Source organism: Pelodiscus sinensis, chromosome 3 (genome assembly GCF_052426305.1).
Source record: "Pelodiscus sinensis isolate ZL-2025 chromosome 3, ASM5242630v1, whole genome shotgun sequence".
In the NCBI taxonomy this organism is placed as follows: Eukaryota; Metazoa; Chordata; order Testudines; family Trionychidae; genus Pelodiscus; species Pelodiscus sinensis.
Genome location: NC_143054.1, coordinates 81456421 through 81483798, shown reverse-complemented (window position 1 = coordinate 81483798; position 27378 = coordinate 81456421). Strand labels below are relative to the sequence as shown.

The 27378-nt window shown below is 43.3% G+C and overlaps 1 protein-coding gene across 2 annotated transcripts in view; it reads left to right on the top strand.

Annotated features, from left to right (window-relative positions):
• REV3L (REV3 like, DNA directed polymerase zeta catalytic subunit) overlaps window positions 1-27378 on the top strand; it is a 222329-nt gene that overhangs the window by 166528 nt on the left and 28423 nt on the right. For both annotated transcript variants that reach the window (XM_075923987.2, XM_025184747.3), the window contains exons 20-24: window positions 5698-5816; window positions 6576-6694; window positions 16708-16849; window positions 21599-21843; window positions 23198-23306. In XM_075923987.2, the coding sequence (XP_075780102.1) occupies window positions 5698-5816; window positions 6576-6694; window positions 16708-16849; window positions 21599-21843; window positions 23198-23306 (734 nt within the window). The remainder of the gene's footprint in view (window positions 1-5697; window positions 5817-6575; window positions 6695-16707; window positions 16850-21598; window positions 21844-23197; window positions 23307-27378) is intronic.

Below are 27378 nucleotides of genomic sequence, written 5' to 3'. Positions count from 1 at the left end.
TCCACTCTCCTCCTCAGAGAACAACCTGTCAGCACTTGCACATTCTGAAATACTGTGCTGTGGGTGTAGAGCTGCTGACTAGTCAGAGCCCTTATTTCCAAATTCCAGACATTGCTCTGTGAGTTTGAAGTGTCGGTCTCTGGCAAGGTGGTGGTGGTGTAGACCTTTAGTATAAGGAGCATTGTAGCGGCTACCTGTCAGTTTAGCACCAACCCTACAAAAAATCTCTATCAGGACACTCAGTACTGATTTCTGCCCTATTGATGCAGGTTGTTATGCCAGTGTCACGGCTCAACATCAAAGCCTTGGTTGCATTCCCACTCTTCTGTACAGCACCTGTCAAAAAGCATTCAGTATCAATTAGTGGGGTGCCATTGCAAATCTGCTGAATTGCTGTTGCCATTCCCCGAGTTTTCTGCATGGTGGGTCATCACCCACATAGAGATCCCAGTTGGTGGTTGGTCTTGTTACAAGCTTGATCTGTGGAGCCTTCACTTCCAGGCCTGGGAGTCTGACCAGTAATTCCTGAAGGAGAACTGACATCCTCCATCCATGACCCGGGTCCTCCTGGCAGCACTGGCAGGATTCTTGGGGCCCCAGGGCCATTGGCTTGTTCCATGGCTTCTCTGCAACTCTTGGGAATTTATGCATCTGTTCCTGGGACTCAAGATGTGCCAATAGGCTCTGACAAGCCTTTGACTATAGCCTCCCATCTGTCAGACATGAAGGCCTCCATATCAGGGTCCCCTCTCCCCCAGATGCTTTGAACAGAGGAAAAATGCTTGACCAAGAAGGTCACTGAGGCAATGATGCCTGCCATACTATCACCCTTCTCATCCTCTGAGAGTCTATTGTGGACCTCCCTCATACAGTCCCTCAGGACAACACCAAAGCTGACTAGGAGCTATTAGGAGAGTAGCCTTGAACTTGGGTCTAGTAATTGAAGAGCTAGAGGAGTCCTCAGATCCCCTCTTCAGTATCTTCTGCTTGGTGGCTGACAGGGTTATGCTGACAGAACATGAAGGGTAACTAAGATCACCAAAGCTCTCTGACAGACTCCTTCATCACTGCCCCCAATCTCCAAGTGGAAGGAGTGTACAAATACTGATGGGTGATCACTCGTTGCTGAGTATGATCATCTTCCATGGGAGTTGTGGACCCTCAGGTGGCTGATAAAGCTGATCTTTGAACCACGAGTATAAATACTATGTGCCCCCAAGTGGGTATGAATATCTATATATCCACCCTGCCCTGAACTTGTTAGTGGTATCTGCAGTCAACCAGCAGGAAAGGCATGGGCTACTCCCAAAAACAGAGTAAGAGATTGTACCTTTTAGGGAGAAAGGTTGATTCATTAGTGAGGCCACAGTTAACGGTAGTGAATCATCAGGCCCTCTTGTGTGGGTACTGTTTTGACATTTGGCAACCTCTCTCAGATTCCCTCTCAGAAGATCCCAGAAAAGAGGTCCAAGCCATCCTGGAAGACGCACAAGGAATCATGGCACTGCAGGTCACCTCAGATGTGGCTGATTCTGCAGTGGGGACCATGGCCTTGGCCATAACACAGAGAGAGTTGGTATGACTGCAGTCCTCAGGCTTGTTGTTGGAGGTCCAGAAGTGTGTCCAGGATATTCCCTTCCATGCCCATGCTCTGTCTGCAAAGAAAAGGGATGATAAATTACATGGGCTTAGGGACTTCTGCACTGTAGTCATGACCCTAGGTCTTTATGTTCCAGGGCAGCAGAGGAAGTGGTTTAACCTATAGCCTTTTCACCAGCAGCATAGTGAGCCAGGATCCCTTCCAAAAGAAGGCCAAGGGCTACAAGCACTGTCAAGGCCAGCAGCCCTTGACCTCGATGTAGGTCAGTTCTGCTCACCCCAGCAACAATCAAAGCATGCATTATGGAGGAGTGCCCAAGAGTGACATTCCGTCTGCTGTCCTGGATCCTGTCCCCCTCCATTTTTCCTACCATCTTTTTTTCTATAATCTCAGACCGCAGGAACCTCAATACAGTGGTGCAGGGCTAGGCCTTCCAGTTTTTTTACTTCTTCCACTTTGCCTTCCCTCCCTCTACCACTTCAGGGACCGCTTCACAAGAGTCAACTGCAATAGGAGGACAAGGGGGTTCTACTCCCATTATTTTCTAATCCCAAAGAGGGCCTAAAACCCATCCTGGACCTGTGAGACCTCAATAGGTACCTCACGGGGTACAAGTACAGCATGATCTCTCTGGTCATTATCATCATCTCCCTGGATCCAGAGACTGGTATTCTGCCCTCTGCGTGAAGGCCACATACTTCAATATAACAATCTTTTGATGTCACAGATGATTTCTCTTTACCTTGAGATTCTCTTCACATTGAGATTAACACACTATCGATTCATGGTACTCCCCCTGGTTCTGGTAATGGCACTGAGAGTGTTTTTGCAATGCATGTCAATAGTGGCAGCTTATCTCAGGCATCAGGGTATCCTGATTTCCCCATACCATAACGACTAGCTGGTCGAGGATCACTTCAGGTCCAGAATGCTGTTACATTGCTAGTGGCCATGTTCAGGGGTCTCAGTCTATTGATAACATTGATTTGTCTTTATTAGTCTCCATACAAAGGATAAAATGTATTGGGTCAGTCCTCACCTCCATCAGGGTGAAGGCTTTTCTGCCACATGACCAGTTCTAGAGTATGAGAGACTTCATCGCTGGAGTCTCATATTTTCTCTCATGATGGCCAGCAGGTATTTAGGACCTTTGGGCCATATGACAACATGCATATACATCGTCTGCCATGTGAGACTTCTGATGTGACTCCTCCAGCAATCGCTGGCTATGGTCTATGCCCCATCCATTTGCACAAGATCATTGCAATTCTCCTAAGGATACTGACCGCGTTGCAGTGGTGGCTAGCCCTTTGCGGTCTTCCTTCCATGGCTATCCAATTGAGTGGTTTGCATGTTGATGGAGAACATGGCCTCATTGTTTCACATCAGCAGTTAGGTGGGAGCTCACTTGTTGGCCCTTTATCAGGAGGCACTCGGTTTATAGGATTTCTGCGTCCAGCGTGCAATCTGCCAGGTATAAAGAATTCATTGGCTGATCTACTCAGCAGGTCCGTCTTCTCACACCATGAGTGATTAATCACTCTATTCGGAAGTGGTCCAGATGTTCTTCCAAAGGCTGTAAACTCCCCTAATTAGACCTGTTCACCACCAGGAGAAACAGAAAATGTCATCAATTTTGCTCCTTACAGAGCTGTGGCAAGAATGCTCTCTGATATCTTCTCCTGCCCTGGTTGGGAGATCTAATGTACGTGTTCCCACTGATCCCACTTGTCAGCAGTGTCCTGTCAAAAATCAAAACAGACAAGGCTTGAGTCATTATGATACAATATTAGTTTGGCATGCTGTTGGATCTGGCAGTAGACCCCCTCTGGCTGCTGCCTCATCACCTGGACCTTCTCTCCCAAGACCGCTGTCACCACTGTAGCCTAACCTTGCCTCCCTCCAACCTCACAGCATGGATACTGTATGGTTGAACCTGGAGGAGCAAGCCTGTTCCCAGGAGGTGCAGCAGGCCCTTTTGGGAAGGAGTAAACCCTCCACTACAGCATCTCTGCAGTCCATCCTAGATTATCTGCTTCTTTTAAAAAAAAACAGGTGTGTCCCTCTCTTCTATCAAGGTTCATTTAGCTTTCATCTCGGCTTTTCGTCTACTGATCTAGGGTGCATTTGTTTTCTTGCGTGACATGTCAGTCAAGCTCCTGATGAGCATTGAAAGGCTCTTCCCTCCCATTAGGGATCCTGTCCTCGGGACAGGACTTCAACCTGGGTTTCTCCAGGTTCGCAAGTCCAACCTTCGGACTCTTGTTCCCTTTCACATCTATCACGGAAAGTTGCTTTCCCTGTGGCAGTGATGTCAGCCAGACGAGTGTCAACAATTAAAGGCCTGACCTGGGAACCACTGTGTACAGTCTTCTACATGGACATGGTACAGTTACAACCACATGTCCCCTTCCTGCCAAAGGTGATGTCTTCCTTCAATATTAACCAGGACCTCTTCCTCCCAGTGTTCTGTCCTGAGTGGCTGAACACCCTGGACATCCATCATGCCTTGTCATTTTGCCCGGAATGTAACCAAGCCCTTTCTTAGGTTGACGCAGCTCTTCATAACACCAGGCAGGATGAAGGGCCTCCCAGTCTTTTCTCAGAGGATCTCCAACTGGATCACTTCCTGCATCTGGGTCTGTTATGAGATGGTACAGGTCCAAACACCACTTCTGGTGAAAGCCAAATCAACAAGAGTACAAGTGTCCTTGGCAGCTTTCTTGGCACATTGCCCCATCTAGGAGATTTGTGGAGCTGTGACATGGTCTTTGGTTCACCCTTTCATCAGACACTATGCCATCACTCAGCAAACCCAGAGATGATGCTGGGTTTGGCAGAGCTGTGTTACCAGCCTCATGCCAGGAACTCGTAACCGCCTCCATTGGTACTGCTTGGGAGTGGACATGAGCAGGCACTCGAAGAAGAAAAGACAGTATAGTGTTTCATGTTGAGATATTAAATTATGTATGATGTACTTTCAAAACATCCCTATAAACTTTGTGGGGTGGGGGAGGCCCAGAACTATGACCCTAGCAATATAGAGTAAAGAGAATGCTAGGGAAGACACATAGGCTATGTCTAGACTACATTCCTCTTTCGAAAGAGCAGTATAAATTAGGCAAATCGAAAGTGCAAATGAAGCACGGATTTAAATATCCCGCGCTTCATTTGCATATTCACATCCGAGTTTTTTAAAAAAAGGGTTTTTTGAAAGTGGAAGCACAGTCTAGATGCGTTTCTTTCTAAAAAAAAAAAAAAAAAAACCACCTATTTTTCGAAAGATCCTGGGGGGTGGGGTGTGTGTGTGTGTGTGTGTGTGTGTTGCTGTAGCCATGTCTGTCTTCAGATATTAGGGAGACAAGATGGGTAAGGTAGTATCTTGAATGATCCCTGAGAATATGTACTTACTACTTATACTAACCTATTTGTTTGAGCTTGTATTTAGTATTGGCACACTGAGTATCTTTCCCAGACATCAGGGAAAGCTTTTCTCTCACCCCAGCAGAAGTGAATACGAATTTTACCTCACCCAGCTTGCCTTTCTCTCCAGGATAGATTGATGACTAAAGTATCAAGAATAAAATACTTTTCCATATGACTTTGCAATATTTCTTCCTATTTTCTTCTCCCCCCTCCCCTTTGTACCAACAAAGTCTTATGCCTCCTTCCTCATTTTTATAGTGCAGAATCAAATGCAAAATAACATTTCAGCAACTCTGATCCAATATATTTCCCTTATTAAAGACTTGCAGTGAACAGTTCAATAAAACTAGACCAAACGGTATTCTCAAACGAGCATACATACCACAGAAAATATGAAAGGGGGCATGAAATTTTTTAAAGATTTTGGGAGGTTTACTAATTAAAAATTTATTTATATATTTTTTCTCATTACTCATTATATAATATAAAATTTACCTATATACACTCAGGTTTTGAATACCAGTTCTGCCACTATATTAGTATTCAAGTATACACATTTTAAATACATTTACACTGCTTTCCTAGGAAGCTCCTAGAATCTCAGAGAAATAACTGGCAATAATATTGACAAAATAAAGTTATCTAAATGTATCCTCTTTTCATGTCATTAGATGATAAGAAAGAGAACAGATTTGCAGCAGAGCAAGACGAATATGGGTCAGATACAATGAGTGAAATAAATATTGTTGGACGAATTATCCTAAATCTTTGGAGAATGATGAGGAATGAGGTAAAGTAAAAGTTTACTATTAAAAAAAATAGATTTTTAGTCATTTTTAATTGTGAACTTTTAAGGAATCTTCTGTTGACAAATGTTATGAAGGGACTTGTACAGTAGTATGTGTTTATTTCCATGTAAAGCTGTTGTACAACTTATTCCTTTGTAGATAAACAATTTTTTTTCAGAAACAGCTGTATAATTGGATTTGAAAGATTGAAAGGATACTGTTTCAGTATTTTACATTTCTTTGAAGTCCCTTGCCTTTTTGATTTTCAGTAATGTTTTAAATACTGTTTCTATTTACTTCTTTGTGTCCAAGATGTATCTTAAGAACAGCTTAACTGTTCCTAGCAAAATAGCTAGTGTGATACTTTTTTTTTATAAGAAATATTTTAAGTTTACAGAACTGTTTTGAGCTATCATACTTCATCACTGTTTTGCTATTTTACATTTAACCTTCTCGTTATGTCTCTCTTGTAACCTCACTTATGGGCAAGTTCTAGTTTGGTAATTGCAGTCCATTTCTCATTTGTACTTTCATTGCAGAAATAAATATATTCTTCTATTTCTGTCATGAACAGTTTTGGTATTGTATGGACTGTTACAACATTTTCTAGGATTTTATGTAGAGAGTAGTGATAACAAATTTCTTTTTCTAGTTTATAAATCTATTGTTAAAGTTTGTGAAGCACTTTAGGAGTCTTCAGAAAGGAAGACATTATATAAATATAAGATCATTATAAAAATATGTCTCGTCTGTTTTTCTAGGTGACTCTAACTAACTACACGTTTGAAAATGTGGGTTTTCATGTTCTTCATCAGCGTTTTCCTCTGTTTACCTCTCGAGTTTTGTCTGATTGGTTTGACAACAAGATAGATATCTACAGGTAATAAATGATCTGATGATCCATTACAATTAGAATATTTTGAAGCAAACTTGCAGGCTTGGTGTTGTATGGCTTCCCTATATTGTTATAACAGTGGTGTCCAACTAGTTCTGAAGCAGCAGTATGAGAAAACAACTCCAGGAAAAGACAAGATTGTGAGTTGCAGATTTGAGATACATGAATTGTCATGTTGTGCTGTATAGAGTGTTTAATTTAGCATATAGTGTTTATCAAATAACTTCCAGTGAGCTACCCCTGTTAACCAGAGTGCATTCTTGTGATGTTATCTAGTGTACAATCTGGACCATAAAACAACAGTGTTCCTTTAATTCTGTAGCCTGGGGTGCCTTTTATGCCGCTTGGCTGTCAGAACATCCGCTTGGCTGTCAGAACATCCACTTGCCATCTGCTCACATAGCCTTGAGCATACAAATTCACCCCCCAGCTAAATACATGAGTGCTCTGACCACTCACTCATGAATTATACATAAGGACCATATTCTTAGTCCCAGCCTTGTTTTCCAGAAAAGTGTATCTTGTATTGTCCAGCACGTTACTGAACAATGCAAGCCCATAGTCCATCATTTCATCAAAGGGAAATGACATATGCATCAGCCTTGTTATCCCAAATGGAGTTTCCTATGCACTCTGGTTAGGATAAAGCAATGAAATACGTTTATTAATTATAGAAATAATTTAAGTGATTACAAGTGATGATACATAAAAATCAGGATTGGTTATAAAAGAAAATAGTAAAATGCAAGTTAGTACCTAACTTAAGAAGAAGCTAAATGAACTTAAAAAAAAAGCTTCAGAGGGGTAGCCGAGTTAGTCTGTAACTAGAAAAACTTAAAAAACAATGTATAGTCTAGTAGCATCTTAAAGACTAACAAAACATTTAGATGGTATCATGAGTTTTCATTGGTACAACTCACTTCTTCAGATGACGGGAGTATATAAAATATAAATCCAAGAATAAATAAGGGAGTTGGGGAGGAAGGAAAGAAGTCGGGGGGGGAGGGAGAGGGAAGGAAAGAAAAGACAGTGAATAGATTAAACTTAAAAAACAAAAAAGGTCTGGTAGCTCTTTATACACTAACAAAACATGTAGATGGTATCACGAGCTTTCATGGGCACAGCCTACTTTTTCAAATGGCTGGAGTTACGAGTTTAGGATGTGCAGACCCAAAATAAATAGGGGAGAAGAGAAAGGGGGGAAGGAAAAAGAGAAGCGGGAGGGAAGGAAAATATCAAAGGGAAAAACAAGTAGGCAGAACTGGTGCTTATAAGCACCTGAAGATTGGATAGTTAAAAGGAAGCAGATAAGGATCAAAGGGAGTTAACACAAGAATCCACACAGAGAGTTGTTGGCACCTTCATTGAATGTTAAGTTGGTAATGTCCCAGCCATCCATTGTCCTGATTGAGATGATGATCAGAGTAAGAATTGAATTTGTGGATGAATTGTAATTCCAGTGCCTCTCTGTATTTGACTAGTAGAACTTATTTGTGACAAGACAGCCACCTGGGGATCTTTTAAAGAGTTATTAGGTAGATTGAAGTATTCCTCAACAGGTTTCTGTGTTTCCTTTATGTATATCTGATTTATGTCCATTGATTCTTTCCCATAGGGACTGTCCAGTTTGTCCAATATATATAGCTGTGGGGCATTGCTGGCATTTGATGGCATAGATTGGTGGTCACCAATCAGTAGATCGGGATCTACTGGTAGATCTTGGAGCCTCTGACAGGTGATCCTGACTGGTTTGGCCAAAAGGCTATCAAGTGCCAGCACTTCAACCCTCCCCCCACTGCTGCCCATGTCCTGCCCTTTGCCTTGGAGCTGCCCCTCCTCCTGGGAAGCCTCCTGCTTTCTATGCAGAGCAGGGGAGAGAGAGGAGGAATGCTGATGTTAAGATGCCCCCTCCTACTGTCTATCCTCCCACTCTCTATCCTTTCTCCACAAAGCATAGAGGGGACACAACAGGACTTGGGATAGAGTTTGCTGGCTGCTTTAGGGAGTGGTCCATAGCCAGGGGTGAGCCTGCCTTAGTCCCACTGCACCACTAACCAGGAGCCACCTGAAGCAAGCAGTGCCCAGCTGGAGCCCACAGCCCAAACTCCTATCCGAGTCATGAACTCCCTCTTACACCCCAAGCCCTGAGCATCTCTGTATCCAAACACCATCTCTCGAGAGGAGGCAAATGAAGACATTCGAAATTGCAAATGAAGCCGGGATTTAAATATCCTGCACTTCATTTGCATATTCGTGTTATGGTGCTATTTCAAAATAACAGATGCAGTTATTTCGAGAGAAAACCCTTCTCTCAAAATAACCCTTATTCCTCATACAATGAGGTTTACCAGTTATTTCGAGAGAAGGGTTTTCTCTCCAAGTAACCGCATCTTAACAGCGTCTGTTATTTCAGAATAGTGCTATTTCAAAATAGTGCCATAACACGAATATGCAAATGAAGCGTGGGATGTTTAAATCCCAGCTTCATTTGCAATTTCAAATGTCTTAATTTGCATCCCTCTCTTGAAAGAGGGTGCAAGTGTAGACATACTCTTAGAGAAGAAACAGGCGACCCAGGAGTGGATGGGGTAAAAGGAACTGCTTTATTGCCTACAAACGTTTACCTTGGACATTCCACATGATGTCGGCGTGGCAACAACCTGGTACCAGTTACACCCTTTTTTCTATTTGAGTATGTTAATTCACATGTTTATCTCTACTTTTCCTAAAGCCCTATTTAGTAATGTCATCTCCCATAAAATGAATATTAATAACCAAATAATGAATACAATTATACCCACCCCTAATTACTATTTATATAATTTCTAATTGAATCAGCATTTTCTTATACTACAAACTAACAGGTTACAGAGATTACAAGGAATTTAACCCTGAAAATATTTTATACAGCGCCAATAAGGATAAGCAAAAGACACAACAAAGTAGAGCAGTTGCATGCTTATCTATTTTTCTAGGCTGCAAAAACAAAAAGAAAAAGCATGTTTAAAGGTAATGCTGTGGCTGAACCCTGAACCACTAATGCAAAAGGCCATTTCAAACCTATTAATTTTTACACACCCCAACATTAATGTAAACAGCTAATAATTCTTCTTTGAATTGTGTCTCAATGAGTACTCCACTTCAGGTATGCATCAGCTCTCAAGCCTTTGATTTGAGGTTTTTATTTATCAGTGTCCAATCAGCCTGCATACTCGCTCTGTTCTTTCTAATGTCCTGTATGGAGGCCATAAAGGGGTGTCCATGAAAACCTTCTTGTTTCTTTTCAATCACCTCAGCTTGAGACAGAGTGCTAGTATGTCCACCTGGAACATGTGTTGGCTTTTCTAATATTTCTGTTGTTAAGATTGTTTTTATAGTGAGTAAGAGGCTTGTTTTACTCCTCTTTCCTCTTGGAGAGACTTTTTCTCCCTACCAGGTTTCAAACACTACCCTTCCTGTCAAGATGCTACATCTATCAGTGACTGCCACTTGTAAGTGAATCTGTTACTTGGGGGTGTCCCATATCTCCAAAAAGTGCAACTTCTGCCTGGCCCTCAATTCAAGGGCAAGGAAAAAACAGGGATATTAAACGCAGACTGCTAAGGATGTAATGTTCCTTTCATCTAGTTTCTGAATCAGCTGAGGATACTCAGCACCATACATCTGTCTGCATTCAGAGCCAACCTAGCTCACCACATGCTTCTCCTAAGAAGGAGAAGACTTAGGAGTTTTCAAGTAATGAAAAGAAGAGTGTAGACCAGGGGTGTCCAAACTTTTTTCAAAGAGGGCCAGATTTGATGAAGTGAACATGTGTGAGGGCCGATCATTTTGCCTGACATTCTTTGAACCATTAAAATTAAATGCAAATTAACTATTTTATGCAAAGTTTATTGCAGACGGCATACTTTTCATTTAGTCACATGGATGACAAATCTAAACAGGTGTTAAATCATTCTGCCTTTCATATCTGAAGGCCAGATGAAAAAAAAATCCAGGAAGCTGAAATATATGTCAGGAACATTGTAAAGTACATTACATATTATTGGTAATAAAGGTTGTCTGTCAACTTTTAAGTTAAAAAATATGAACAGGAACATAACACCAAGTATACATGTTGTGTCCAAATATATTTATAACTGATTTAGACCAACTGACATTAACTGAGATTTTACAATGTATTCATCTCAATACATATGGATTCGTTGGGGGCCATAAAAGATAGATATTGCCAAATTACCTGTGGGGCCGTATTAAACCAGAACACGGGCCGCAATTGGCCCGCGGGCCGGACTTTGGACATGCCTGGTGTAGACTGTCAACTTAAAGGACTAAAAAAAAAAATCTCTGAGACCTTGACCTCTTGACTCAATACCATTAAGTTAAAAAAAAACCCTCCTTCTCTGGTACTGGCAATGCTGTGAAGTAAGGAGAGAGACAGCTCACATAGGGCTTTGACGCCTTCTACCGGTATGGAGGGCAAGCATGACGTTGAGGACTGGCACTATCAAGTTCAGCCCAGCAATAAGTACCTATGCATTCAGTCCATCCATTGGTCCCAGTCATACAGCACTGAGCAAGCAATGGTGCCAGATGTCATCATTAGTACTGACAGCTTCAAGAATCTCAGGCAGATAAGGAGGCCACCTCTCAAACACCTATTTCATCTTCCACTCCAGATCAGGTGGTTTTACCTCTACTATCATCCATGGCCAGTGATTTTTGGAAATTTCAAGACTTCGTAAAGAGAGTTGCTGACACTCTTCAAATTCCTCTCAAAGAGGTCAACGATTCACAATTCACACTATTGGATATGGAAGCAACACTTCTTGGATGGTGTTACTTAGATCTGACTAAGATATTATGGCAGACACCTGCCGCTATTCCACCCACACATAAATGGAACGATGAGAAGTATTATGCCCCCTAAGAATTCTGACATTTTATTCTCCCAACCCGCACCTAACTCCATGGTTGGTTGAAGTGGGTGAGTGGGGTAGTAAGCACATTAAGTCTACCCCATATGTCTAGAATTCATCAGCAACCCTGCAATTCAGGATCACAAATCATCCAGCTGTAATGTTACAAATTCTTGTAGATTTATTGACCGTGCCACAAGAATCTAGAGAGCAATTCCAGTCTGTCATCTCAGAGGCCTAATTGGTAACCAGAACTGGTTTTGAAGTATCCTTAGATGCTGCAGACAGTGCTGCCTGATTAAGCACAGCGGTTTCCGAGAGACAAACAGAACACCATGGATAACTTTCCCTTCTTCTATGGTTAATAACTGTTCTCAGAAAGTCACAGGGGAGTCCTTGACCACTCTAAATGACAGTAGGGCTACTTTACAGTCCCTGGGAAATACACTTACAAATAAGAAGAGGTTTAGTGGGTTACAGATTGCCCAATGATCATATCCTGCTCAATTTGCTGGGCTCCAAAGATCTACCAAGTATCAATTTCAAAGAAAGATGGCCCACCATGCTTCTCTCCACAGCCTCACAGCCATCTTTGAAGTAACAATTTTGATGGATTGGTTAAGGGTTTGAATTTTCTTGCATTTCTGGATTTACAGCTTTGCCCATTAACCTATTTTTTGCACTTTGGAGACTACTTTGCCTATTTCCAAGATGCTTGGAAGAGGAAAACTACAGACAAGTGTGTTATAGAGGTCATAACATTGGGCTATACTATTCATTTTATGTCACTTCCACCCTTTCCATCACCCCTTCCTTTTTCAAGGACTCCTCTGAGGAGCTTTTTTAGAGACAAGAATTGAATTCTATCCTTTGATTAGCAGCAGTAGAGATGATTCCTCCTCCTCCTCAAGAAGACAAGGGATTTTATTTAAAAATGTCCTTGTCCTAAAGAAGAATGGAGGGTGGTGATCATTCTTTGATCAAAGACTTCTTAACAAGTTCATAAAGAATCAAAAGTTCAGAATGGTGACTTTAAAAATTATAACTCTTTCACTAGAGAAAAGGGAATGTTTTTAATATTTAACGTACAAGATGTCTATTTCCATATATGATGCACCAATTGCAAAGAAAATGTCTATGTGTCAGCATAAGCCAGGATCATTTCCCTTACGAAGTGCTTCTCTTCAGCCTTTCCTCAGTTCCTCAGACTGTTCTCCAAGGTCCTGTCAATAGAAGCTGCTTACCATAGACAAGAAGCTATCCTAATCTTCTGATACTTCAGTGACTAGCTACTTAAAGGTCATTCCTACAAAGCATAGCTATCATTCACCCAGATGGCCTTGCTGTGTTCCAGGAGTTAGGTCTTCAGTTTAAATATTAAAAAGTCCACATTAACCCTGGACTTGTGGACTGCGAGAGCATCCCTACCTGGATAGATTCATAACTGTCAGGTCTGTTATGGGCAATTCTGGGAAGCTCTCAAAGAACAGTAAGTAAGGGACTGTCTTCAGCTTAAGGAATAATGGCAGCTGCACTTTTGTGACAGATAATGTAAGACTGTACCTCTGCTGCTTCCACGGTTGTCTCAGTACTACATATTTTCTAATCAAGGACACCTTAGACAGAAAGGTGATGGTTCCTTTACAAATGAAGAACTCATTAGATTGGAGGATAGATCAATACAACATCTGCACAGGCATTTCTTTCTGTTGCCCAGCCCCAGCAGTCACTGTAACAAAAGATACATCGCTGTTTGGCTGGGAAGCCCACCTCAGCACCCTCACAACTCAGGGAAGATGGACAACTCAAGAAACCAGTCTCTACATCAATATGTTGTAACTCAGATGCTTGCCTTACTACCCCTCGAGAGGGCAAATCAGTCAGGATCACAATAGACAATGTATCCTTTGTGTTCCATATCAACAAGCAGGAAGGAGCAACATCTCCCTCCCTGTATGCTGAAGCCTTGAAACTATGGAATTGGTGCATATTTCATCAGATCTCAGTTTCATTGGTCTGCCTCCCCAGTATTCAAAACACCACAGCCTGTGTTCTCAGCAGACAATTTGCACAGGACCATGAATGGGAACTAAACACTTAAGTTCTCCCCAAGCATATACCAAAGATGAGGACTACCAGAGATGGATCTTTGCTACATCCAGGAACAGAAAGTATCCTCTTTTCTGCTCAAATAGGGAAGCAGGGGTGTCCAGGCCATCACTTCTTAGGAGATCCCTTTCTATTTTGGAGGAAGGGTCTATTCTATGTGTTTCCTCCAGCACCACTGATACTAAGTGTGATGAACAAGATCAGACAGGACAAAGCCAGAGTTAGCCTTATACTGCCCATCTAGCTGAGTCAAACTTAGTGCCTTTACCTGCTTCCCCACTGTGTCTAGCTGTTCAAGTGCCCAACTACTCCTCATCTGCTGTCATAGGATGTGGATTGTGCACTTCATTTCATCCTAGCATAGCTCTGCCTAAGGATATGGCTTCTAAGTGGTTCACAGAATGCCTGGTCGACACTATGCCTCCCCCCTTCCCCCTGCATCAGTCTGAGGCTGTGTGTATACTACATGGCTCCATCGATGGAGCCATGTAGATTAGACAAATAGGCAAAGGCAAATGAAGCCGCAATTTAAATGATCACAGCTTCATTTAAATTTACATGGCTGCCGTGCTGAGCCGACAAACAGCTGATCGGCTGTTTGTCGGCTCAGCGCGCTAGTCTGGACGCTCCCCTGCCACCATCAAAGCCCTTTGTCGGCAGCCCCGGTAAACCTCATCCCACGAGGAATAACGGGGCTGCCGACAAAGGGCTTTGATGGTGGCAGGGGAGCGTCCAGACTAGCGCGCTGAGCCGACAAACAGATGATCAGCTGTTTGTCGGCTCAGCACGGCAGCCATGTAAATTTAAATGAAGCTACGATCATTTAAATCGCGGCTTCATTTGCCTTTGCCAAAAAAACAAATCTACATTTAGTTTAGACGTACCCTAAGATACACAACTTCAGATACATGAAAAGCATAGATGGAGTTGACGTACTTAGACCTATTTACCATGGTGTGTTCCATGCGGTAAGGTCGGCAGCTGATGCTCTTCAGTCGACTCCACCTACTCTTCTAGTCCTGATGGAGTATAGAGTTGATGGGGGAGTGTTCGGAGGTCAGTATATCGCATCTAAGCAGATGTGGTAAATCGACCGCTGATGGATTCCGATCGCTGCAGCATTACTCCACCATGTCGTGGAGGCAAGCCCTTCAACTTCAACTGTACTTCTGTAGAGCAGTAGGTGTTACTGAATGGTAGAAAGAGATCAATCCATGCTATTTACCTGCAGAAATGGAAAAGATTATTTCATTGGTGTCGTCAGTGCTGCCTCTTCCCTGATTTGGTGCCACTTTCAGTCACTCTGGATTTATCTGTTGGATGTAAAGAAATTGGGCTTATCAGTTCAATTAAAGTGAATTTGGCCCCAATGTCAGCCTTTCATGTTAGAAGGACATGAGCCTTTTATTTAATATGACCAAGCAATTTAAGAAGTCACCTAGGTTCTTTGCTTCCTTCATGGATCCATGCAGTCCTCAATCTCTACTCAAGAGACAATTGAGATGTATATCTAACTCTATTATTACTTGTTATGATGCTGTGGGTATTCATCCCTGCAGGCACCATTTACAGCATTACTGAAAAATGTATCAATACCTAAATAGTTACCTCTACATGGGCTTCAATACATAGGTTTTCAAAACATTATGCACTGATCTTATGGGTGCTCTACAACTCAACCTCCTTCCACTCAATTTCAGACTGTTCCTTAACAGAGGTTTGGGTAGAGAAGGAACTGAGCATGGTTCAGCCACACACCCCTATATAGCTTTGGTATCCATCATGAGGAGGCATAGGATGCTTGATAGGGTCGAACTGATGCTACTAACTTGAATTCTCCAATCCAGGGCTTAAGAGGTGCAAGCACACCTGAAATGGATCACCCAAAGAGGTACACAATTTGAACTGCAGTTATTGAACAATGTGTGTAGCCTCTTCTTAATGTTGTTTAGAATACTGATTTGAATATATTCTTTGACATATGTATCATGCTTTCTTTAAAACATAACTACTTTTTGGGTAGGTGATAGAAGTTAAACATGTATTTGTAAACTGCAAATTAGACTGACACAGATCTGTGAATGTGTAAGGTTGCTTCTACTCTATGTGGAGATTAGTAAAATATAGCATCAGTTTGATATCCAGACCTATCAGTTGTGTTAAGGCCTTGACAGCAAAAGTGGCAATAATTAGGTTGGTTATATTACTTGCCCTTGATTTTCTTTCTTTTTAGAAAAAATGTGACTTTGTCCAGGCAAAGTCAAATCTCAAAGTCTGTGGTTTACTTTAAGGATATTAAATTTAGATTAATCAACTAATTGAATAGTTGATGCAGTTGCATGCCGGCTCTTGCTACATTTCAAAGGCAGAAGCGCTGCGTCGAGCACGGAGTCAGCAGGGGACTCAAGCAGTCCCCTACTAACCTCCACTCCCTGGTTTTGAAATGCACAAGAGCCCCAGGAGGCTCGCAGGGAGCCCGGGACCAGCAGGGGACTCAATCAGTGGGAGACCTCCTGCTTCAATCCCCTGCTGGCTGTGTGCTCCCCTTGTGCACACTTTGCTTTTGAAATGTGCCTATCGGATAGACTTATCGGATAGTCAACTAGTCGCTTACATCCCTAGTTTACTTTCCCTTTTCTCAGGGCAGAAGAAAAAATGCAGTGTGCGTATATATTATTTTTTAAGTTATATGTACCTTTTAGAGAACTTGAGACTATCTTTGTCAGCAACTTGCAAAACCAAAATCTGCATAAGTCTTAGAATTCATGTGACTTCTTAGAACACATTCACATGCTTCATGATTTTGAAAGAATCATATAAATATGTCACATGGCAAGCCAGGAGACATGTTTTCCTGTTTGTAACACATGGTCAAAGTATACATTTTTTTTAAATTAAACAAACAGCAATCTTTGTACATGATCATACTTCCTGGCTCCCTACTGTTTATAACCTAGGTGTTTGCTTTCACAGATGGAAAATGGTAGATCACTATATTAGCCATGTCCGTGGAAATCTCCAAATGTTAGAGCAGTTGGACTTGATTGGTAGAACCAGTGAAATGGCAAGGCTTTTTGGAATTCAGTTCTTGCATGTACTAACAAGAGGTTCACAGGTAAGTTTGAACTTTCCTGACACTTTTTTAATGGAAAATAATTGTGTGCAAAGTTTTAATTTTCCTTTGGAGCTGAAATTTTCCATGCTTGGTCTCAGCCTGAAAGTGAAATTTCTTTTAAAAATTGGGAAACATGGTTCATCATGCTCAAGACAGTTGAGAAGACTTTCTTAGATGTGCAGAGATATGTGAAATATGTTTAAAATTACATATTCTAATTAGGAAGAGCTCTGCAGAAGCTCTTCTGAGTAATTTGAACATTGTAGGAACTGTGATTTTACATATTGCATAATTGTTCGGGACACAATATTCAGTTACCGTAGAGTCCCTATCATCCGACCTAAACGGGACCGACACATGGTCGGATTACCGAATATGTCAGATGATTCCGACTCTACTGTAGAGAGCAACGGAACAGCTGATGCCGCTCCTGCCGGGGAGATGCGTCCCCAGCAGAGCAGCATCAGCTGTTCCGTTGCTCTCTAGGAGAAGCTGCTGCTGCTGCCGCTCCAGCCGAGATGCTTCCAGGCAGGAGTGGCAGCAGCTGCTCCAAGAGAGCAAGGGAACAGCTGATGCCGCTCCTGCAGGGAACGTCTCACGCAGGAGCGGCATCAGCTGTTCCCTTGCTCTCTAGGAGAAGCTGCTGCCACTCCTGCCGGGGCCGCTTAATTCCCAGCAGGAGCGGCAGCAGCTGCTCCTAGAGAGCGATGGGGCAGCAAGCAGGGCCGTTCTCCTGGCCCGTGCTGCATCCGATCCTGCAGCTCCCGGGGACAAACAAGGGTTGAATATATAGCCATATGTTCAACAGTGAAATATCCACTGTACACCTTTCAGCCTAGTGCTGAATGAGACAGAGGACAGCTAGGAAAAAATCACGTGACCATTATTTAAGGACTTTATGGTAATATATACATGCTGGGGCAGAGTTAAGCTAGAACAGTTAATTTGAGCTGTGGAATTTCATCACTCTGAGGGTTTGTCTGCATGGGGAGTATTATTATGGACTTAGGACTTATAATGTTCTGTTTCAGAATTCCATCTCCTGAGGTTTATCCTTGCTCCCCTTAGCCATTTGTGTATAGGGGCAGTGTATGTGCCTTGTTGCCAATGCTGTGTCTTGGTGGTAGTTGAATGGGTATGGGTAGTTTCTTCCTCAAGATGGGTCTTCCCCAATTTGGGATTTGCAGTTATAGTTGTGTCTAAGGATGTTAAATATCGAGTAATTGAGTAGTTAATGGAATTTCCTTAGACATTTCCGCATTACTCTGGCACTGCCTGCAGTGGTGGCCCTGGCACCATTACTGGTTCTGTTCCAGGTCCCAGTCCTGGCACCAACTCTGGTGGTGGCAGCACTGATATCAGCATCCGAACCGGTACCGACCCCAGCATACATCTTGGCACCGACAATACCCACACAAGCACCAGGACCATCCCTGACACCAGAGTTGACTCTTTTATATATAAGCCATCATCGATCCAGTAGATCATGAAGTACATGTATGTCTTTTCATAAAGAAGGTGGTTCCGAGGCCTGAACTCAAGTTTTTGCCAAGAGTGTTTTCTTGGCAGGTCCTGTTTCTGAAATTTGAAGGGCTGCAACCTAGGGTTCAGTATACACTCTTACATGCTTTCTAGCTGGATTCTAGTGCTGATGATAATTTGCTAGAAGTTGTTTCAGTCTCTATTCATTTAGGACTTTGTTCCCTCCTCCATGTTAATTTCAGAATTGGTTATCAAACTACTCATAAATGGGACTATGCGTAGCCATTGAAAGAAAAAAATGAAGGTTACTTTGTAACTGGAGCTCTTCAGGATGGTTCTATAAATTCCCACTTTCCGCCCACCTTCCCCTCTGTCAGAGTCCTTATGTTTTGTGCCTCTGGGTTGGTGGCAGAAGGAGCTAAGATTGTAGAGGGACATGTGTCCCTTACATAGCCTCTTACTCAAAATGTTCAGAGACACTGTTAAAACAGGGAGGCAGAAGCAATGAGCAATTGCAGCCATCCCCAAGCAGATTTGAACTTGGGACCTTTGGAGCTTAGTATAGGAGCCTCTACCCTCTTAAGCTAAAAGCCAGCTGGCTGTCAGCCCATGCTGTAGAGGTCTCTTGTTCTTATCTGTTGCTGTGGTCTAGGTGCCACTGCATGGGACCGTGAACCACATTAGGGCTACATCTACACTGCAAGCTTATTGCACAAAAACTTGTGGAGCGTCCACATTACAAGCCCATTCTTGCTCAAGAAAGCTTACAGTAGCTCATCAGAAGAGAGGGCTTTTTGTACAAGAGTTATTCCTCTCCCTACAAGGAATAAGCCTTCGAGCTCTTGTGCAAAAAGGATAGTGTGGACGCTCTGCAGGGGGGCTTTTGCGCAAGAACTGGCCTCCGGGGGAAAAGCTCTGCTGGATACTCCTGAAAACTTATCACAGCTCTATAGTTCCTGTCTGCTGGCCCCTTTAGCCCCGTGGCAGGAAGGCACACTCCACCTAGTTCCTGGCCCGGTTCAGGTGGGCATTAAATTGTTTCCTGCTGAAGTCCAGGTGTTGGATCTATGGCTTCATAAGCCATAGTATAAGGGGGTAGGCCACATGTCCCATGATGCACAGTGGCATCTGCACATCCCCGATGGCGAATTCCTGGTGGAGGAAGAATGTGCCTGCCTGCAGTACAGGCTGGAGTTTCTAAAGATGCGGGCGTCATGTGCCCTGCCCGACCACCCCACAAAAACGTCCGTAAAGTGTCTACAGTGGTCGACCAGTGCCATGGAAAAGTAGCCCTTTCTGCTGATAAAGCGGGCCGCTAGATGGTCAGGTGCTCGGATGGGGATGTGTGTTCCATCAATGGCTCCCTTGAAGTTGGGGAGAACTCCAGGGCAGTGAATCTGGCCACAGTGGCATCCAAGTCTCCCATCCAGATGACCCTCTTCAGCAGGAGGGAGTTGATGGCCCTCACCATCTTCAGAAGGACACTGAGAAACACAGAATACAGAGGTTGAGAAGGAGGGGGAGCATGAGTCCTTGTGAGGTGTGGAGGGGGCAAGGAAGGGGGCAGGTGGGACGCCAGTGCAGCCCCTGTCCACAGGGAACTCAGGATACCAGGAGGCTTTCTGGGAGTGGAGCTAGGAATGCACTGGCTGCCAGCCCCACCCCTCCGGAGACTATTGAATAATCATGTGACCAATAAAATTGTGTGCGGTTACATGATTATTCAGTTCCACTATATCTAACATCTCTAAACCAGTGGTGGGCAATAATTTTTGATGGGGGACATTCCAAGTGGTCAAGGGCTGCATTTTTCTGTGGAGGTGGTGCGAGGTCTGGGATGAAGGTTGTGTGCAGAAGGGAACTCTGTGTAGGGGACTGGAGTGCAAGAGAGGGTGTGGTGTCTGAGAGGGAGTTTGGGTGAAGGAAGGCATTGTGACCTGAAGCAGAGGATTGGAGTGCAGGGTCCAGTAGGGGCTATGGGTACAGGAGAGGATTCTGGCCTGGGGGAGGGGTGTAGGAGAGGGTGCAGGTTCTGAGTGGGAGTTGTGACCTGGAAGGTTGCAGAGGGTTTCGAAGGTGACTTGGAGCAGGGAGTTGTGGTACAGGAGGGAGTGAGGTGCCAGAGACATGCTCTGGGCCAGGAAGCTCTTACCTAGGCAAATCCCAACCAGCAGCCCAGTGGAACCCTCAGGCAGGCTTTCTACCTGCCACCGCCCCAGACCACTCAAAATCTATGGCTGCTCGATGTGGTTCTGTGCACTTTATGTAGGGTCGTGGGAGGATTCGCATGCTGTCCCCGTCCCCAGCGCAATCTCTCAGGTCCCATTGTCTGGTTTCCAGCCAGTAGGAGCTTAGATTGTGCAGAGAGTGGGAGCAGTACATGAAGCCTCCATTGCCCTCCTGGTGCACAGCATAGAGAGGCACGTGGAGCAGCCAGCTGCTTTGAGCAGTCTGGGGCTGCTGTATGCCAGAGGGTCCTAGCAGGCCACGGGCCAGATTGCAAGTCTTGGTGGGCCAGGTCTAGCCCATGGGCTGTATCTTGCTTGCCCTTGTTTTAAACCTAACAAAAATACAGCATTGGTAAGAACTTGCACGCTGGAAGTAATCATAACCACAAATATATTGGTTTGGGCATTCATTTTGCAGCTTCACTTTGATGTACATCAAAAGTGCAGTGTTTTCAGTACTTATCCCTAAGGGTATGTCTACACTACCACCCTAGTTCGAACTAGGGTGGTAATGTAGGCAACCGGAGTTGCAAATGAAGCCCAGGATTTGAATTTCCCGGGCTTCATTTGCATAAAGCCGGGCGCCGCCATTTTTAAATGTCCGCTAGTGCGGACTCCGTGCCGCGCGGCTACACGCGGCACGAACTAGGTAGTTTGGACTAGGCTTCCTATTCCGAACTACCGTTACTCCTGGAACATTTAAAAATGGCGGCACCCGGCTTTATGCAGATGAAGCCTGGGAAATTCAAATCCCGGGCTTCATTTGCAACTCCGGTTGCCTACATTACCACCCTAGTTCGAACTAGGGTGGTAGTGTAGACATACCCTAAAAGACATAGAAACACAAGAAAGAATTTTGGCATATATGTTAGAAAAGTGTACAGTGTGTGGTTGTATTCTATTGGAAAACTTAATATCTCTTGGTTAAAGGGCAGCACATCCCCAATTTATATTCTTACAGATATAAATAGTTAGCATGTGTATTGCACTTCAGAAACATTAACTATAATTGTCACTTATATCAAATTTTGTTTTGCAGTATCGTGTGGAGTCAATGATGCTGCGTGTTGCTAAACCAATGAATTATATCCCTGTGACACCTAGTGTCCAGCAGCGAGCTCAAATGAAAGCCCCACAGTGTATTCCTCTAATAATGGAGCCAGAGTCCCGCTTCTACAGTAACGCTGTTCTTGTACTAGATTTCCAGTCACTATATCCGTCTATTGTGATAGCATACAATTACTGTTTTTCAACCTGCCTGGGACATATTGAGAACTTAGGAAAGTAAGTTATTTTTCTTGCTCATATACACTTTGATCCCGCAAGGAATCCTTTGTAAGGTGCCGAGAACCCTCATCTTCCATTGAAGACCATGGAAGTTGAGAGTGACTCTCAGAGGGTTACTATAAAAATAGTGCTAAGCTTCACCAATACATTTTTTTTAATTCTGTAATTAAAAAAACCTGGGCTCTGACTGTTTTAGAGTGAATCAGAATCCAGATAGAATCTTATTGGTCTCTTTTCTATTTTGCCATAACAACATGCATATGTATATAAAATGTTTGCCACCATATTTCACTATAATTTAAAGGTGTTTAGTCTGAGAAATTAAAATGTGATATCTAAATTTATTTAGACGTTTTCCAGACTGAACATTCCTCCTTTAAATATACAGACTATATGGCAATATGTTCATAAGGGATGTGAAAGGCTCCAGTTAGTGGTTCCGGTTAACTGATGAAGGCTGGAACAGCTCCCCACCTGCCACAGGCAGAGGGCTGGCCAAAGCAGCCCCTCTCTGTGGTGGGTCCAGGTGCCCTGCAGAAAGGGGCTGCTCAGCATCCCAGAGCCCAGGTGCCTCACAGGCAGGGGCTGCTCTGGCTGGGCTGGAGCAGCCCCTTGCCTAGGGTGGGGTAGGAGATGTGCTTCACTCCAGCCTGGCCTCAGTAGCCAAGGGGATGTCCTCCCTGTTCACGCCCCCTTTAATAATTTAAACAGCATTTAACCGATTAACCAGTTAAATGGGCTTTTACATCCCTAGTACTAATTTAAAAGCTGTTGTTTCCTTTATTAGTAAGTTAATGATCCAAATCGAAGGCTACACTTAATTATTCTGTACAGTACGTCTCCACTCTTAGAAACCAAAATGTTGGTTAATTTAAAAAACAAACAAAAAACAACTGCTGCTACTTATAATTGTAAATGTCTTTGTGGAACAATAGTTGCCAGAGTCGGGCGATATTTAAAATGATGTCCGGACTTAAGTATAAAGTTTTGCAAGTTTCTAATATGAAATCTTAAACAATTCATAGAAAGGTTATATAGATTATCCAATAAAGCACAGACAATTTCTGGCTGAATTTAGATAAAGTGACCTTCTGGGTACCATGGTGATATGTACGGAACAGATTAATAAATTAGTTTCAGCATAGCATTTGGACACACATTGCTCTGAAAGAATATCATTTGTAACTGAAAAACTTTAAACTGTGGTAGGCTTGTCCATAGCAGTCTGTGACTATAATCATACTATTTGTGTTGGTACTAAAACTATTTTACTGTAGACTCATACTTCCATTTGTTCTGAATGTAAATTAAGTAATTATTTTGTGTCTTTATTTAATTTTTTCTTTACTAGATTTGATGAGTTTAAATTTGGCTGTACTTCCCTCAGAGTACCTCCTGACTTACTTTATCAGCTTCGGCATGATGTCACAGTGTCACCCAATGGAGTGGCTTTTGTTAAGGTAATGATATTTCATTGCTTCTTGTCAGATATTTTCACTTTTATTTTGTTGGTTAGTCCAAGATTAAATACGCTGCTGGTTTGGTAACAAACAAAATATTTTCTGTCAGTTTGTTGTCTTCCAGCACTTGCCAATACAAAGCACTTAATTGGTATTTTGACAGTTCAGGAAATAAATATGATAATTGCCCTATTTGTACTTTTTACCAGGGTTTCAGTAAAGGCTCTTTTTCTATATAGGTTGAAACTCTGTAATCCAGCACTCTCAGGACCTCACTGGTGCCGAGCCAGAGAATTTGCCAAATCACAAGAAGTCAATATAGCAGCATTATAAACACTTCCACTACTTACTGGGCTGTTAAAAGACATTTAGGGGTAAATTGGAGTTAAATAACAGCACAGAACACTGAGAGCCAGGATTATTGGCTGTAAACAAAATATATGGGACCCTGGGAAACTTGGCCACAACCATGATAAGTGGATATCGGGTTAACTAAAATTATGTTGGACCACGGATGTTGCCAGACCAGAGAGTGTCAGAATAGAGAGGTTCAACCTATATTTGTGAAATTATATTTCTGATCTGTGATTGTGATGTATTTGTACTACTACTTCATAATGGAATACCAGTTATCTATGTATAACAGTTTTGCTGCTGCTCAGAAAGGCCTGTGGAGATGAAGATAATTAGTTTGAATTCAACTGTTCTCATTTCATGTTATGTGTAGACCTAGATGGCTATAGCGAATGTACACTTTTAGCCCCAAACAGTTTCAGCTTGTCTCCAAGGAAAATAACATAAGAATGGCCATACTGGGTCAGACCAAAGGTCCATCTAGCCCAGTATCATGTCTTCTGACAGTGGTCAATAGAAGATGCCCCAGAGGGAGTGAACAGAACAGGGAATCATCAAGCGATCCCTCTCCCATCACCCATTCCCAGCCTCTGACAGAGGCTAGGGAAACCATTCCTACCCATCCTGGCTAATAGTCATTGATGGACCTACCCTCCATGAATGTATCTAGTTCCTTTCGTGAACCCTGTTGAATTCCTAGTCTTCGCAACATCTTCTGGCAAGGAGTTCCACAAGTCAACCATGCACTATGTGAAGAAAAACTTCCTTATGCGTGTTTTAAACCTGCTACATATTAATTTCATTTGGTGACCCCCTACTTCTTATGTTATAGGAACAAGTAAATAACTTTTCCTTATTCACTGCTTCCACGCCAGTCATGATTTTATAGACCTCTATCATATCCCCCCTTAGTCTCCTCTTTTCTAAGATGAAAAGTTCCAGTCTTTTTAAACTCTCTTCATATGGGACCCGTTCCAAACCCCTGGTTATTTTCTTGCTGTTTTGGTTTTACTTTTCTGAACCTTTTCCAATGCCACTATATCATTTTTGAGATAAGACAACCACATCAAGCTATTCAAGATATGAGTATACCATGATTTTATATAGAGGCAATAAGATATTCTCAGTCTTATTCCCTATCCCTTTTTAAATGATTCCTAACATTCTGTTTGCTTTTTTGACTGCCACTTCACATTGAGTGGATGTTATCCACAATGACTCCAAGATCTCTCTTGAGTTGTTGTAGTTAAATTAGTCCTCATCACATTGTATGTATAGCTGGGATTATTTTTTCCAATGTGTATTACTTCACATTTACCAATATTAAATGTCCTTTGCCCAATCACTTAGTTTGGTGAGATAACAGTCTGCTTTGGTCTTAACTATCTTGAGCAGTTTAGTATCATCTGCAAGTTTTGCCACTTCACTATTTACCCATTTCTCCGGATCATTTATTATAGGATTGGTCCCATTATGGACCCTTGGGGGACACCACTAGTTACCTCTCTCCATTCTGAAAACTTACCATTTATTCCTACCCTTTGTTTCTAGTTCTTTAACCAGTTATCAATCCATAAGAGGACCTTGCCACCTTAAGAGCCCTTTGTGAGGGAACTTGTCAAAGATTTTCTGGAAATCTAAGTACACTGTATCTACTGGATTCTCCTTGTCCACATGTTAGTTGACCCCTTCAAAGAACTCGAGTAGATTAGTATGGCATGGGGTCCCTTTACAGAAACCATGTTGACTTTTCCCCCAACAAATTGTGTTTGACAATGTCTGTTATATGTCTGACAATTTTATTCTTTACTATAGTTTCAACTAATTTCTCCTGTACTGATATTACACTTAACCAATCTGTAATTGCCAGGATCACCCCTAGAGCCCCTTTTTAAATATTGGTGTCAGATTAGCTATCTTCCAGTCATTTGGTACAAAAGCTGATTTAAAGGATAGGTTACAAACCACAGTTAATAATTCCACAATTTCACATTTGAGTCTTCAGAACTCTTGGGTGAATACCATCTGGTCCTAGTGACTTGTTACTGTTAAGTTTATCAATTTGTTCCAAAACCTCCTCTAATGACATCTCAATCTGGGACAATTCCTCAGATTTGTCACCTAAAAAGAATGGCTCAGGTTTGGGAATCTCCCTAACATCCTCAGCCTTGAATATCGAAACAAAAAATTCATTTAGTTTCTCCACAATGACTTTATCATCTTTAAGTGCTCCTTTGGCATCTCAATTGTCCAGGAGCTCCGCAGGCTGTTTAGCAGGCTTCCTGCTTCTGATCTGCTTTAAAAAATAGCATTTTGCTATTACTTTTTAATTTTTTTGGCTAGCTGTTCTTCAAACTTCTTTTTGGCTTTTCTTATACAGGCAGTCCCCGAGTTACGTGGATCCGACTTATGTCGGATCCGCAGTTACGAACGGAGATTTTCTCGCCCCGGAGGACTGGAGCGGTGGGGCGCCTGGTCCCGCCGCCCGCCTCCTCCGGGGCGAGAAAAGCTGCTCCCCGTCTCCCTGGTCTGCTGGGGGAGCCAGCAGACCAGGGAGTCGGGGAGCAAAGCAGCGGAGGACCCGGGGCCGGACCCGCAGCGCTTCCAGCTGATCTGGAAGCGCCGCGGGTCCAGCCTCGGGTCCTCCGCCGCTTTGCTCGGCGTCTCCCTGGTCTGCAGACCAGGGAAACGCTGAGCAAAGCAGCGGAGGACCCGGGCCGGACCGCGGCGCTGATCTGGAAGCGCCGCGGTCCGGCCCGGGTCCTCCGCTGCTTTGCTCCGTGTCTCCCTGGTCTGCTGGGGGGGGAGGGACACAGCTAGTGCCCCCCCCCCCCCAGCAGACCAGGGAGACATGGAGCAAAGCCCGGGGCCTGTGGTAGAGCAGGTGGAGCGCTGCCGGTTGGTCCCGCAGCACCGCTCCTTGGCGCTACTGGACCAACCCGGCAGCACCCCAGCTGCTCTGCCCTAGGAGTCCTGATTCAGCCGCTGCTGATCAGTTTCAGCAGCGGCTGAATCAGGACGCCTGGGGCAGAGCAGCTGGGGTGCTGCTGGGTTGGTCCAGTAGCACCGAGGAGTGGCCGCGCTACTGGACCAACCCAGCAGCACCCAAGCTGCTCTGTCCCAGGCGTCCCCAAGTCAGCCACTGCTGAAACTGACCAGCAGCTGACTACAGGAAGCCCGAGGCAGAGTTGCTCTGCCCCGGGCTTCCTGGAATCAGCTGCTGATCAGTTTCAGCAGCAGCTGACTTGGGGATGCCTGGGGTTCTTAAGTTGAATCTGTATGTAAGTCGGAACTGGTGTCCAGATTCAGCTGCTGTTGAAACTGATCAATTTCAGCAGCGGCTGAATCTGGATGCCAGTTCCGACTTACATACAGATTCAACTTAAGAACAAACCTACAGTCCCTATCTTGTACGTAACCCGGGGACTGCCTGTATTTCAATTTGACAGAGTTTCTGTTCCCTTCTATTTTCCTCACTATGATTTAACTTCCACTTTTAAAACAATGCCTTTTTATCTCTCACTGCTTCTTTTACTTTGTTGTTAAGCCACGGTTGCACTTTTTTGGTTTCTTACTGTGTTTTTTAATTTGGGGTATACATTTAAGTTGGCTCTCTATTATGGTGTCTTTGAAAAGTTTCCATGCAGATTGTGGGGATTTTACTTTTGTCACTGTACCTTTTAATATCTGTTTAACTAACCTCATTTTTGTGTGGTTC